General features: G+C 38.1%; 1 protein-coding gene across 1 annotated transcript in view; it reads left to right on the top strand.

Moving 5' to 3' along the window:
* The window catches only part of abl1 (c-abl oncogene 1, non-receptor tyrosine kinase), a 29,032-nt gene that overhangs the window by 5,197 nt on the left and 8,677 nt on the right, over positions 1-15,158 (top strand). The window contains 1 exon segment of the mRNA XM_041970877.1: positions 14,832-14,996. Within this exon segment, the coding sequence (XP_041826811.1) occupies positions 14,832-14,996 (165 nt within the window).

The raw sequence follows: 15,158 nt of genomic DNA, 5'->3' as shown, positions 1-15,158 counted from the left end.
CAAGAGGAGGGTAACTTCAACACAATTTTATGTTCGTTTTTTTTTTTTTTTTCCTCTTCTTGGTGAGCCATAGCTAGTTAAAAGTGGAATAGCCAGCGCCATGCTGCTTCCCAGCAGGCAGGTTCAGACCTCTGCATGCAGCTGCCTGGGAGAAAGACCCAGGCAGTGAGAGGACAAGCAAAGACCTGTCTGTGTTTTTGGCTTCTCTGTGTACTGCAATGTGGATAGGTATGATCTCACTGGCTAGCTAGCAGAGATAGTAAAGGTGCAGCAGAAGTTTCCCAGGGCCATGGCTTCCATAGTCTCTTCAGCTGCTTGTGTGCTGCTTTGTGTGTTTAAGATTACTGTATTTGCTGTTAGGATGAAAAAAACTCAAAATTAAAGTTACGTTGGCAGGCCTGTTTGATACAACAGGTCCGAAGATGATAAACATTATCACTTATTTTTGTATAGTTTTTGGAGTTTAAGTTTGCTTGAAGGCACAAAAATGCATAATAGATTTAAATGAAAAATCACTTCTAATCACAGTCTTGATGTAAAATCTAATATCAGTTTTAGATTTTTGCCATGCATTATAATTGCACTGCTATACCTGCAGTCTACACAAGCCTTCGTCACTCCTACATCACTTCCCTTTGTTGTTTAAATAGCAGTTTACTTAACTTTATAAAATTATAGCCAACACTAAACACCAACTATATTTTTAGCTGGAAATAGTTCCAGCTAAAATAGTATGTGTCCACTAACAAGCTTGTCTACTTACAGGGGTATAATCCTGGTGTATTAAAAAAGTGATAAGTAATTAATTAATTATTTGCCATTCATTAAAAAAAGCTGAAATGAAATAGGTTAGTTATAAAAGGGTTCGGGATATACAGTTCAAAGAAGATTTTAGGACTCAAGACCATTTTTCTGACCTTAATATTTGAATCATCCACATGTTGATGGAAAAAAGAAATATGCTCTCTGGCAGTTGAATTGATTTATGGTACTGTGATTTATTAGGATACATTGCAATTATCAACAAATGCTATTTTCATTTAGAAAATAATGTGCAGTCACGCTTGTTTAATTCTACTTAAATTCTGTGTTTACTCTGTTTCACTCTGCAGTGCTCAGAAGCTAGCTGGCTAGCTACAACTGAACAACACAGCAGCTTCAGTTTATTTATTCATGGGCAAGTAAACTGAGAGCAACCACTCAACCCATTGTTACCTAGCTCTTTTTCTTTTAGTGAATTGGCAGCCATGCTTAAATGAATCATTCTATGTTAATATATTAGTTGTTAGAACAAGGATGAACCTTAACCATCTAACATATAACAACTTTTTTTTTTAACCTTTCCTTTCCTGTTGTATGAAAAACACCATTGTCCCTGACAGTTGCTCCTGATCATATCCATTTCCTAGTCCCTACTGGAAAAACAGAAGACAAACATAAAAGGGTGTTCATTTTATCACACCTTTATATTATTTCTATAAAGCTAATGTATTTCTGCCATGTTTCTCTTGTGGAGCGAAGAGTCATTTTATGTCAGAGAATGTTCAAAGCACAATTCACTTAGTCCAAAAGTTACTAAAAAAAACTACGGCAAGCCAGTGGTGTAAAGGGTTAATAGACTACATTCCCTTTCTGTAAACTGTCCTTGTCTCAAATGCAGGAAACTTGTATGTGTGAGGAGAACAGTCCCAACTTATGTTCCTCATCCAGCCAGACGAGTTGGGTGATAGAAAATGTACGGACCTTTGGCATGTTGCTGCTTGCTTGGAGAGATGTCAGTTTGGGAACAACAGGGCTTCTTTTCTTACTCATAAATTTCACCCCACACTTTTTCCTATATTTAATGGCTGAAGTCTGGCCTGGCAGAACATCACGTGTTGTTAAAGAGCAACAAAGAATGGGGACCAAAGAGGATGATACCCCACTTTTTCATGTCTATATTTGCCTCTTTATATTTAGGGTCTTAATGGGAAGAGAAAACCAACCACATAGTTAATTAACACAGATAGAAAGGATACATTTTAAGGCCATATTTACAGAACATTAGAAATATCTATGGAAGAAATTAGACAAAAAATAGTAATTATCTGAACAAGAAGACCTGACACAGACAGCTAAAGGCTAAATATATGAACAACACTTCCTCTTTGCCATCTTGCGGCTTGTCTTTGGCTTGTTATGCATAATGCAAAGATGAGCAATCCAGTAAACATCTGCAGCCGAGCTTGTCGACAAGTAGTAGCTGTGAAACTGGTAAAGTGGTCCTTAGTCATGTCATGGGCTCCTGGAATCACAGCGGATGTCCCAAATAAGCAGATGAAAAGTTGAACATTTGATTAAGAGAAACATGTTGATAAGTTAATTAAAAATTAGAACAAATGAGGAAATTTTTCTATCGTTAAGAATTTTGTATTCTGATTTCATAAAGTTATTAAGTTTTTGGAATAGAGGATAGACAGTCCAACCTTCCCCTCTAGAGACATAATTTTATTTCTGTGTGTGTGTGTGTGTGTGTGTGTGTTGAATGCAGCAGCTGCAGCAACTGTGTATTTGGTAAGTGAATCTCTCTTAGTGAGTACCGGTAACTGGCTCTTTTTTGGCTGGAACTCGGGGAATCTATACAGTCTAGACACCAAATCTCCTCCCATGATCCCTGTGGGTTCCGAAGATAAGAAGAGGGGGGTCTGGGTGAGTGTGTGTGTGTGTGTGCACACCCACATACATACCCACAGAGCAGGCGCCTAATAGTAGTATTCATTCAGGCCAGCTGTTAGACCCCCAGTGGCTTGTCTCTCATTGTTGCTGACCATGTCTCTACATTTATGGGCACACACACACGCACACAGATTCTGTGAAATTCTCAACTAATACATTTCTCTCTTATTTAATCTGTTTTCTTCCTAAACTTGCCACAGGTTGGAAAGTGTTTTGTTATAGAATTTCTACTGGTTTATTGATTTTTCTGCCTGTATGTGTACTTTTCTTAGTTACCTCAGTTGAACCTTTTCGATCTTTGCCGACTTTATTGGAGCCAGTAGTCCTCATGGGATCCAATGATTTGGTAATGGTTAAGGTCAGCATTTAGCTCAATGCTGAGTTTTAGTAAGGGTGCCTGCACAAGCTTGTGAGTGTGTGTGGAAAACACACTTGTCCCTGCTGCACAGTACATTGCTGCTGATTACTGACTGTTTTTCCTTTTCATCAACACCTCGCCACCTGGAAAATAGTCCACTTTATTGTCATGCTAGCTGATGACCAGCCTTGTGTTTTAGAAAAAAGTTTTTTTCAATACTCTGTTAGGTAAGTATTTAAACATTACGCTGTTACCGATCAATACCTTGATGAAGTTTGAAGTCCCCCTCTTAGAAAATGGAGTTTTCAACATTTTAAGTTTGTCAATAAGAGTTTTTGTAGCAGATAAAAATCAATGCTGTCATTGGAGATTTTAAATCTGTAGACATCCTGTAGATTCAGAAAGATGTTTATTCCTGGGATTGGTCATTAACAATGTGTAGTGTGATAGAGATAGGGTAGGCAGTGCCATCTGCTGGTGGCTGAGGTTGTGGATGGGTCCTGGTTAGCATAACCCAGTCCTGTCATAAGGAAAAAAGAAGTTTAGTCAGTCCTTTTCACAGTGAGCATTAAAGACAGGACTGATGGATCGTCATTGGGGGGTTGATTTACTGCTGATGAACACCTGAGCTGGCAGTGAAGGTAGTTGCAGATCCAGACTGGAGTTTTTGTGTTCAGTAGGAGGAGATGGTGTGTAACTACAAACAAAGCTGGTTTCTGTCAACTAGTTCCACAACTAATATGCATGAATTACCAAAGGGGAACAGCATTGCCTGAGTGAGGATGTCTTTTCTGCACCAGTTTGGTGCCACTGCTGCATGAAAAGGACTAGTGAGTCAGCATGCACTATGCAAGGACCAGAGCATTTCAGTGTAATGTGTGATTAATTTAATTATTTTCACCTGCGCCTTGTATAGTGTTACATGTGAAAATATCTTCAGGGAAAATAGGCCTATTGTGTAACTGAGTTATCCGGTCAGTATGACCATATCATTCAGGGGTTTCTGCCAGAGTCTCTTTATTGTTTGTCTCTTGAGCCAGTCCACTCTGCTTCCTAGAGAATTGCATGTGTTTGTATATGATCTGTTGCACCAGATGTGTATTGAGTAATTTCGCTTATTTTGCAGAGAGAGAGAAAGTTAAACTCGGGGCGAGCTGCTGCAGTGAGGAGAAGTATGTGACCTCTTGTGCATTCCTCTCTCAAATAACTGGTGCAGTCCCATTCCTCCTTCCTTTTTTCTTTTATTCTCTTTCTCAAAAATGTTTATTTTTTACAAATATAATTCAATCATACATTTTAATAAATGGAACAAAAGCCAAAACAAACAACATGCTAACATAATAACGAAGCACTCAAAAAACCAACAGTAAACAAGTGTTAAGAAAATATGAGAAGTATTTAAAAGTCTGTGATTAAATGACAATGAGGCCGACGAAACCTGTCTGTGTAAACGTGAACTGCAATCTTTTAGTGATGACGACGTCTATCATGTATTCTTGCACTTTGTCCACTCAGGCCCTGTTTAAACCAGCAAACAGCACAACAACAGCAACAACGATGGTGGACCTCCATGTTATGTTTGTGTTGCTCAATCTTTAAGTCATTTGGGTTCTTAAAGCAAAACCTAATTTTTGTGCAACATTTCTCCCATCTGCGAAGGTGCATGGAATACATGCACCAGATAAATAATACACCTCTACACAAGCTGTTGTTATGTTTTCCCTTCTAAAAAGGTTGTATTGCACACATGGAGTGTGTTGTTTTACTACCCACCACAGGCCTGTCATGTGCACATTGTTAGGACTATTGTCCATTTCATTCTCAAAAATGGGAATTTGCCTTGGCTCTGGCATAAAGACAACTGTACAACACAACAATGTAAAACAAGATTTACTTTAAAAAATATATATGTGCATTTTCCATCTGCACAGAGATTTTTTTTCCACTGTTGCAAATTTTTTATATATATACGCAAAAGGAAAAGGTTGAGGTTTAGCTTGGAAAGGTTGCCATGTAAAAGTGACACATTTCTTTTTTCTGTTTAGCTGCTGTCTGTGGTCACACACCTTTTCGTCATACTACATTGTCAAGCTCGAATACTATTGGCTAAAATGCTACTGTTATGGGATTCGTCTGAAGGGGAAAGACATTTATAAATCTGCAAACAAGCACTTGTAACCAAAGCTTTTTTCCAGTGTACATGGGATACTCTGTTTTCCACAGAACAATTGAAAGTGTGTGTTTGCCGATTTAGGACAAACAGTCCTGTTGAGTCTGAGTCACTGACTCGCCTTGGTTTTTGACATTTGAGTTCATTTCACCATCTGAATGACAAAATGTTATGGAGTTTAGGGCAGTGATTGACCAATTTCTGACAAGGACATAATTATTTACTGAAATGTCTTTGTGCTTGTTGAAAGCTTGTGTAACTGAGTTACAATTTCTGATAAATTGTTCAGGCTTATGGGCTTCTGAGGTCATGCACATTTCATTTGTTGCAAAGCAGCATAAGGGATCTTTTTCTTCACTCTTAACATTGTACATACATGCATAATGCTCACGTCGTCACCAAGAGTTTCTTAAGTTGAGTGAGGAATGCAGCCTGAGAGCTTGTTGCCACCTGGTTCCCTGCACACACATGCACACAGAAAAAAAACAACTCCCCCTATTCCCTGCTCCATGCCCAAGCAGGCAGCCACAGCTTCAGACACAGCTGTTGTTTTCTCTGCAGACAATCTGCTACCTTGGATGCCAAAAAGCCAGAGATGGTATCAGCTTTTTTTTTATGAAGTTGAAATGCCTTATTCAAAAATCCTTTGTCCCTCTTACAGCTTGCCAGATCATCAATCTTATGTGACTGATATATTTTATCTGGGACCTTGCCTTTTGATTTTTCTTTTACAGCTCTTTTTGAAGAACATTTTTGAAATTTAAGTTATGGACAAGGACTAAGCAAATAGGCATTGTCAACCAGTTTGGGGCTTTGTCTGGTTTCATTCTCCTCCTTCACCAGCCCAACATTTTCTTTACTGGCATGCTGTCCTGTCTCTTTGTGTTGCATTAAACTCCTCACTGTAAGAGGGATAAGAGGGCGCCTGCAATGCTTGCTGCATCTGGATCCACTTAGACGCTAAGAGAAGCCCAAGCAGTTCCACCACTGCGGCTAAAGAGTCTCACAGCCAGAGTTGATGTCCTGTTGCTGTTTTTACCCCAGTGGGCATTCAGACAAATGGGGTCTTTCCCGAGTAACTAGATAACAGCTCCAAAACAATGAAAGATAATAGCAGGAAGACAGTGTTCACTCTCTTAATTTGTCATTGTCTCTTTAAATTTGTTAAATTAGACAGTAAAGTTGAAAGTGAAAGATAATTTAATAGCAACTTTCTCTTTTGATTTCTATTGCATAGCAAACCTTCTAAATACATGTTCCCTTTTTCTTTCTCTTTGCTGCTTTTCTTTCTCCTCCTGATAGAGATTGGCTCTCATAGTTTGCACACTCATAAAACAATGAAATCAAAAAAGGCATGCTTTAATGCCAGCACTCTGGGTCAGTAGTTGAGTAGTTCAGCTGAAAGTTTGTGGATTAGCATCTTCTAACCCCCACACATACACATGCATTCACTCATACACCGGTTGCTGTGTTGCAGTCCCTTTTTGCCCTCTAGTTTTCACAGCTTAGCACAGCATTACATACCAGAAACGTGATGAATATTTATTTGTGTTCATTTGACCCATTTGTCTTTGTACTGAAGTAATGAAATTTTAACTCTGGGCAAGCACCCATGCATTTCAATTCTTTGCGAGTTTGCATATCTTTGGTTCTCATGCATAATTTGCATTTCATTAGCAACATCCTGTGGAGAAATGAGGGAATATTTGACTTTATTTGTTTTTTTTGTTGCGCCATTATCTTGAGATCTTGTCTGTTATCTTGATAAAATGGTTCTTCCTGTTCTTTTTTTAAAAACTGTGCAGTTTTTATGGGCATCACAAATGAGAGAGATTTGGCTAATGAGATATAAATTGTGTGTGAGTATATGCACGTGTGTGCGCAAAAATATCAAAAATTGTGTTTAAAGACAGCGAAGCCAGTTTGTCTATTTCAGTAAGGGCTTTTATACAAAACAACAAGAAGAACAACCAGCTGTGAAAAGAGGCCCTCTGCTGTGTGTTCTTATGTTGTCAGCACCCAAAGTATATCGGACACCAAGATGCCCTTTTTAAAAAAAAAAAAATAAAAAAAAACACAACATTTTAGTTTTGGATCTCTCCCAGTTGACCTTAGTGACATAATTTAGTTAGTGGCAAATTGGTACTATGATTAAGGTAAATATCTTTACAGTTCTGTACATTTTACAAAAAGATGCTCAATCTCTTGTGGTTCTTTTTTATTCTATTATAACTTGGAACAAGGAACTATGTTGCTTGTGAAGAGTCCCTAAGCCAATCTGAGTCAAGTTGAGTGTGTATAAGAGGGAGTAATTTGACTCCTCACCCACATTATCTGGCTTTTTTTGTCTAGAGTTTAAAGCCTTAGTTTTCCTACATTTTTGGTCCAACATGTTTACAAACATTTTGAAACTCTGTTTTATTATTTACCACAATGTATTAATTAATTATTCATTTGCTTATCTATTTATTTCCCTTCATGGTGTCATATAAATGTACTGAATGTGTCAACACTGTTAAGTTAGTACCACAGACTGATGCTATAATGTAAACCTTGAACTAGAGCAGTGACTGTTGCATTCTTAAGTGTCCATTTTCCCTGTGGACTGCTCTGAGTGGAGAATTATGTGGAAATCCAAGTCCCTTAACCTCATCTGCTGGTCTGCACGCCTCAGACACTCTGGCTGTTCTCTGGAGGGCCTCGAGTAAACAGCCACATGTGCAAACACGCATCCACACACCACATGAATAATACCTGATTCCTGAATGTCTGATATTTAGCTTCACATAACGGTTACAGATTGCTTTGCCTGCTGAGTTAGTAACAACAATGAAATTATAAGCTATGTGCAGTGCAAAATCACTATTAGGACTGTACATAGCTTTGTGTCACTCCCTGTCTGCCACCCTTTCCTACTCTGTATTTAGAGAGCTTGCTTGGTTCAAAAGTCTCTTGTTCCATAACATAGATGGTCAGGGTTTATGCTAAGTGTTGGCAGGCTTCCACTTCTTACAATGTAAGACAGTGTGATTATGTTTGTGTGTCTATGAAGTCAGTGGACAGAAGCTAGACAGTCCTCAAACAATGACACACCTCTGCCTTCATTTAAATGTTCATGTCATAAAAAAGCAGGGGCATGTTAGTGCAGAATTTAATGTATTATCTATAGTAAAAGTAAGAGAAAGGAAAAGGAAAACGTTGTTATTGCATCATTATTGTTTGTTATAGTAGAGCTTGGGAATAAAGTTTGTTTTCTGCATAAAAGTTTAAAGAAATAAGTCATGAAAACAGGGTGGATGTACGTCAGCTAACTGTTAACATACTAGGTTCACATTATAAAACGCAAGCGATTCTCCTATGAGCTCATTTCCAAACAATGTGCTTCATGCTTCTCCATCTGCAACCTTTTTTCCTCTTGCCTACATTTTTATAGCCCCTCTCATTTTGCCCTTATCCTCTCATCTCCCCAACACTTTGTGACTGTGGTTAGTTAATAAGCCTTTCTTAGAGTTTTAGGAAGCCTGCATTTCTTTTTAATTGGCGTTTGGTGTGGTGTACAAGAAGAAGACAAATGTTTGCCATACCAGCACTGCAGTGATGATGCAGGGGCCTACTGCCACATGACTTGATGGTTAGCTTACGGAGGTTGCTCTTAACAAAGCCAGTGAAATGGAGGCATGTTAAAGGATCCTTGTTATTGCTGATATGGCAAACAGACAAGCATGCGGTATGCTGGGATATCAAAATTATATTATATAGATAGAAATAAAATTGATTCTATTTATACTTCTGTTTAGGTCAGCTGCAGCAAAGCTTTCCACTCATGCACATTAGTTGAAAATTCTTGTTTTCTTTCAGTTCATATTTCTTAAGATGCGGAGAACAGCAAATCTCTTCTTAAATCAGGCATCCATGTTGTGCTTTCTGTTTACCGTCGGGTTTGTGAGGGCAACTTTTTATTGAAAATTGCATGCATAGTCGGTGTACTTGCAACAGGCAGAAAGTGTTCCTCCAATAGGAAGTTCCCTATTAGCTTTCACAGATTGAAGAAGCTCCTGTTCCGCAGGACATATGCTGAAGTGGATGTGGAAAGCATGAATTAGCCTTCTGGCCAGTCATTTTTTGGTAATAAGTGATATTTGTATTAGATGTGTTTTTACATTTTAAAAGTCATTGATTTTGAGTGGGTCTAATCAATTATACCTTAAATTATTTGTTTTTAGAACTTTGTTTGAAGTTTGCCTGAAGGTGAATTAGTTAACCAATTTGCTTTATGTAGTCATCAAGTCCATTTCCCTGTATTATTAAGTCAAATACTAACACATACACATTCACAGTATTGGATGTTTGTCATTTACATATAAAATATTTACCAGCTGTAGTCACTGCAGCTGCTCCTGTGACAAATTAAAGTGGTTTCAGAGTAATGACAATCTGTAATCATTTCAAGACCATGAGCAAAACTATTACAGTACCTTACAATAAACCAGAAAGTACAGAACAAAATAAGTAACTTAAGATTTTAGTAATGCTTTATTGCTGAATGTGTGCTATTTAAATCAGTCGGTACCCCATTGTGTTTTCCTGCTTCGTGAGATAATTGATTATTACATAAACAAATGTTGAGCAGTAACATTGTACAGTTTTACAGCAGCAACATCAAGATAACGGACCTCAATAGGCAGATGAGGTGTTAGAGAAAAATTTGCATGTTTTCAAATGCCAGGATTCTTTGTTCCCTTTAGATATTCTACCTTTATTCATAGGATCACACATAGTTTGCAAAAGGCCACAAAATTTAAGCTATCATTTTGATAGATCCAAATCATTCTCATTAAAAAATAGCCTCATGGAAAATTACCTTGGAAGTGACGGATAAATTGCAGAGAACATTGGCAAGGGTTACAGTTTCTCTCCCATTGATTTAGAGCGTTAGTCATGTCTAACAACCCAATTCTCTTTGCAAAACTGAATCCTCAAACTGTAAACATTTCAGACTGAAGAAAGAAGGAAAAACCATGGCTGAGAAGGAGAGAGAATGGCAATCATCTTCATCAATAGAGGAAGGGGAAATATGTTTTAGGACTCAATATATGTAAACTCTAAGATTTAAATGAGACCTTTGGATCTTTTCTCTGAGATGTCGACATGGATTTTGGATGCTTTTGAGAAGTTTGTATTCCTCTTGGAGAGTGTGTGTCAGTATCAAGCTCTACCTCCTACTTTTGGAGGTGGGAGGGCTCAGCTGATGTCATTGAGTGCAGCAGGCTGAGCTTGAAAGAGGCCCTTTGTTGGCAGCTGTAGCACGAGTAGTTCCTGTGCCTCAGATACACACTCACACGGGGGACAGAAGCAAGGAATGGCACCGCTCAGACAGCCCTAATGTTCACTCAGCTGACATATCTACAAGTTTAGCAGCCTTTTGGACCAAGTCGGCCCTATTGGATTTTTCTTTTATCTTTTGAAAGTGGAGTTAACCGCAAGTCCTAAAGTGGAAGGGGGGAAAAAAAGATGGAGACGCTCCTAAGAAAAAGTTGGTAGACCTTGCCGGACAGCACTCTCTTTCGCTTTGAAAGGAAAGAAAAGTAAAACAGGATTTCACTGAAGCTGGAAGAAAAGCAATCAGTATACCTTTTTAGCGCGGTGTTGTTTCTCCTTTTGTTTGGCTTTTTTTCTCTTATTTTTTTATGAAAGATTTTTTTCCCCCCTTTGTTGGACACATGTAGTCAAGAAACGTTCTAGGAACATCTGATTTGAACAACCAACAACATTTTCAGCTGGAAGGAGGAAAAAAAGCAAATGAAAATGTTGGAGATATGCCTAAAATTGGTGGGGTGTAAATCTAAGAAAGGCCTCTCATCATCCTCCAGCTGTTACTTGGAAGGTAAAGAAATTTCCTAACCTGTTTAATTTTGTCTCTTTGTTTAGATAATGATTTTACAGTTTATTGGGAAGAAATAAAAACCATCAAAAGTGAAATACTAGGAATGTTGAAAAAAGTAGTGGCAAATTAACAAACAAAGATGAATATTAGTTGTTGCTGCTTTAAGGCACAACAATGACTTCTAAGCTGTGGAAACTAAAGAATGGGGAGGGGAAAGCGGAGAGTAATCACAGGGGAGGGTGAGGAAGGCCAGACACACTGGCTGGCTGCACAGGGGAAAAAAGTGGGGAAAAAAAGACAGGGAAGAGAATACAAGGAAATCTGACTCCTTGCCATGTCCCACTTAACTCTTGTTTATGAGGAGAAGGGGTCTAATCTCAGTCTGCGCTTTCCTTTTCACTTCTCTGCTATGCTCCAGTACTTTAAACATGTTTAGAAGGCTCTAATTAATTTAACAATTAATATTAATTTACATTATGTCATTACTTAGTTTAACATAATATTCACTTGATTAGTACATGATCTGTGAAACAAAAAGATTCACATGAAAAAATCCAGGGCAGCCTTTAGCTGTATATAATGCATCAGTTGGTTAGAAATGCACTCAGAAGTTTCTGATATGCCAAAGACTGTGCAGAGTTATAATCTAATAGAGATAATAGTCCTGGTATGTTCCACATTGAAGAGGATAACAGCAATAAATGATCAAATTTTTAGACCATATAGTGGAAGAAACAGCCGATGTCACGCTGACATGTTTTAACCTAAATTAAAGAATCTTACAAGAAGGCCTTGTTTTTCTTTTGCATGAGAACTATTTTGACATCATTGGAAAACCGTAGTCAGTTATTATAACAGCAGAACGCTTCGATTAAAAGTGTTTTATTCTGTATTTAATGGCCCAGTTTTCTATTGTTTCAGTTTCATCAGCTTCCTGCTTTAGTCATATTATTTTCTTATCATAATAACGCCTACAGTTGTTGGAACCATATCAGGGATGTACTATCTGAATCCATCCTTGTTTTCTGACACACTCCACTCATTTTTACGACAGGTGATGCAAGAAAAATATGTCCCCCCAGCATTATAAATATGTAGGTGGGACTAGAATATGCCAGGTAGTTTGTTACCAACATTGGCTGATTTAAAATAACCAGGGATTACCAGACAAGATGTTTTATTTTCTTTGAGTGTTCTGGTTTTTGAAGAAAGTTAATGTCTTGCATCAGTGTGTGACTGTCAGTGCAGTCATAGCCACACATTCTTTACAAGTTCCACAGACATTTAATCATGTTGACTGTCATCTCAGCAATGCAGCCAAGCCATACCGTAATTTCTCCCACTCCACATCTCTGAAGCACTTCACTCTGATACTACACATTTTCTCCTTCTTTATGTTTCCGTCTCAGTTACTTTGCAGCTTTAATTTTTCATGTGATTTTTCTTTCCTTCTCTGAGTGTGTGTTTCCTAAACTTGCGTGTCAGTGTGCTGTCACCCTCTCACAAGTAGCTGTGGTATTTGTGGCCCGTAAAGTGGACGTGTGTGGCACGGACTGCTTAAATGTTCTGCCCACACTTTATGACCTGGCCAAACTTGCAGCGGTGTAGTCTTTCTTACCCGTAGGTCTCCTTCTTTTTTGCTGGTGCCTCTTTTTCTATCTGGCTTGATCTCTGCCCACATCTGTTTTTCATTTTACAATATTCATTGGGAACACGCCGCTGTTGTTGTTGTTACCAAGGGATAAACTGGAATTGAAATCTTTGGCTGCTTGTCATATCTTACAATGTCATATTTATTTTATATTGGGGAAAATTTGAGTCCTCAGTTAAAAATGGAGCTTGGTAGTTAAAGTCATAAAGAGTGGTTGTTTTTTTTTAATGAATAAAAAATACTTTATTAACAAGCCCTGAGGGAAATTAGGTAAGGTTCCTCACCGGTTTTTCTATCGATGCATACTTGTCTGCGGGTGTTTTTGCTCCAAATTGCAACAGATCTTTACCTTGAAAGATGGAGCCAGGTGTTGAGCTTCAGAAAACTGAATCAGACATGTTGTCAGAGGCAAAATGGCAGGCTAATGATCTAAAAGAAGCACCACATTTGGCTGTGATTGTCTCAGCTCTTCTTTTTAAACGTTTGTTTCTAGGAACTTTAAAGTCATAACATCTTTTTATTTTACTTGAAAACTACTGAGGAAGCATGTGACTCTTCAATCCCTGTTTTGTAACAGAGCATTATCATTGCAGTTTTCGTAATCAGCTCTGCTGTAAATTTAATCAAATCCAGCTGTGGCTTCATCGTAGTACACATTGGCGCTTTTCATCTGTCAAATAAATAACTCTTCTGTGGTAAATATTTTTAACCAACACAAAATCTGTTTTTGTTTTTGCACCATGATCTACATGAGATCATCGTGTGGACATCACAAATTTCCAGCATTTTTCAGCTATCACCTTATGCACTAAGACTAGGGACCAAGTTATGATGCATTATTCAACTACTGCTACATTATCCAGCTCATGGACTCTTGCTTTCCACAACACGATGAAAGGAAACATTTTGACGTTGTTGTGATTTGGGAAAGACCTTGTGTCCATGAGTTACCGAGCTATTCTGATCAGAAACCTCTACAGCTTTGAAATTATTCGTCTTTTAATAATAAATTATATATACACAGCGATCACAGCTTATCAGTGATGACATAGTGCCAGTCGATAACAAAACTGGCTCCTTACTTGGCTTTTAGCATGACATTTAAATACATTTTATTGAATAGTTTTAAGGCATAGAGACATCCAAATTGAATTCTCTCTCTTTGTTTAGACACTTTTGGGGGGTTTTGGATGTGCTACTGCATGGTGTCAGTTATGAACTCATACTTCTTTTTTCTTTCTAATTCATTTAAAGCATTTATTCTGGCATCTCGCTGAAAGCTTACTGCTCCTTCAGCTTGTTTTGTCAGATAAGAAGATGTATGAGCTTGGTGAATGAAATGTAAGATGCCTCCCAGATATGTGTGCCAACAGCTGAAGAAACTACAGTCAGGCTCAGGTTTAGCCCAAACAGCAGATAAAACATTGTTTCTTCCCTTGACTTCCTTTTCCTATCTTCCTTTTACACTGCCTTCTTCTTTCCTCCCTATGTTCTCACACTTTTGGATATATTCACAAGTTTTACTGCTTCAAAATAGCTGCAATTCAAATAATGTCTATAATTAACATAACTAAAGCACTTTGAACTCAAGCACATCACCCGTGAGCTTCAAGCACAGATAGCATGATATTTCATGCTGAGACAGATTCTCATGGTCTTATGTGGGGTAGTTGTCTACATGTAGGTATTAAAGAAAATTAAAACTAAGAAGAGATAATCCAGGAAATGAAAAGTTGGAGAGACATGAAGGACAGTGCAGGTCACACGATCAGGTTTATTACTTTAGTCCCACGGTTGGATCATGGCTGACAATGTGCATGTGGGAGCAAGTTAAAGGGATTGTAGGAGAATTTAAATGACACATGGAGGAGGGGGACTTTTTGCTGAATCCTCCTACTCAGGAGAAGCCATGTTGGGAAAATGCTGCACATAGTCATTGCTGACTATACAGACCTATATATATGTATATGCTCACCAGCTCTGAATGTCATCTCTTTGCTTGTGTTTTCATGCATTCTGACAGGCTTATCTTTTTTGTGTGTGTGTTCTTTAGAAGCTCTCCAGAGACCAGACTTTGAGGGTCAGGGTCTGACAGAAGCAGCCCGCTGGAACTCCAAAGAGAACCTGTTGGCAGGACCCAGCGAGAATGACCCCAACCTGTTTGTTGCACTCTATGATTTTGTCGCTAGTGGTGACAATACACTAAGCATTACCAAAGGTAAGCAGGGGAATTCAGGTTATTTGGGGGTAGAAACAGTTTTGCTTTATTTTTTTTTTTTAGATTTAACTAAATACACATTAAACAAATATGCAAAAAGAAGAGCAGAATATAAAAATTGGATTACCTACTATACAAATAAGTCTATAGTTGAACTTGAAC

Source organism: Melanotaenia boesemani, chromosome 19 (genome assembly GCF_017639745.1).
Source record: "Melanotaenia boesemani isolate fMelBoe1 chromosome 19, fMelBoe1.pri, whole genome shotgun sequence".
Taxonomy (NCBI): domain Eukaryota; kingdom Metazoa; phylum Chordata; class Actinopteri; order Atheriniformes; family Melanotaeniidae; genus Melanotaenia; species Melanotaenia boesemani.
This window is presented reverse-complemented; position numbering and strand designations above follow the sequence as displayed.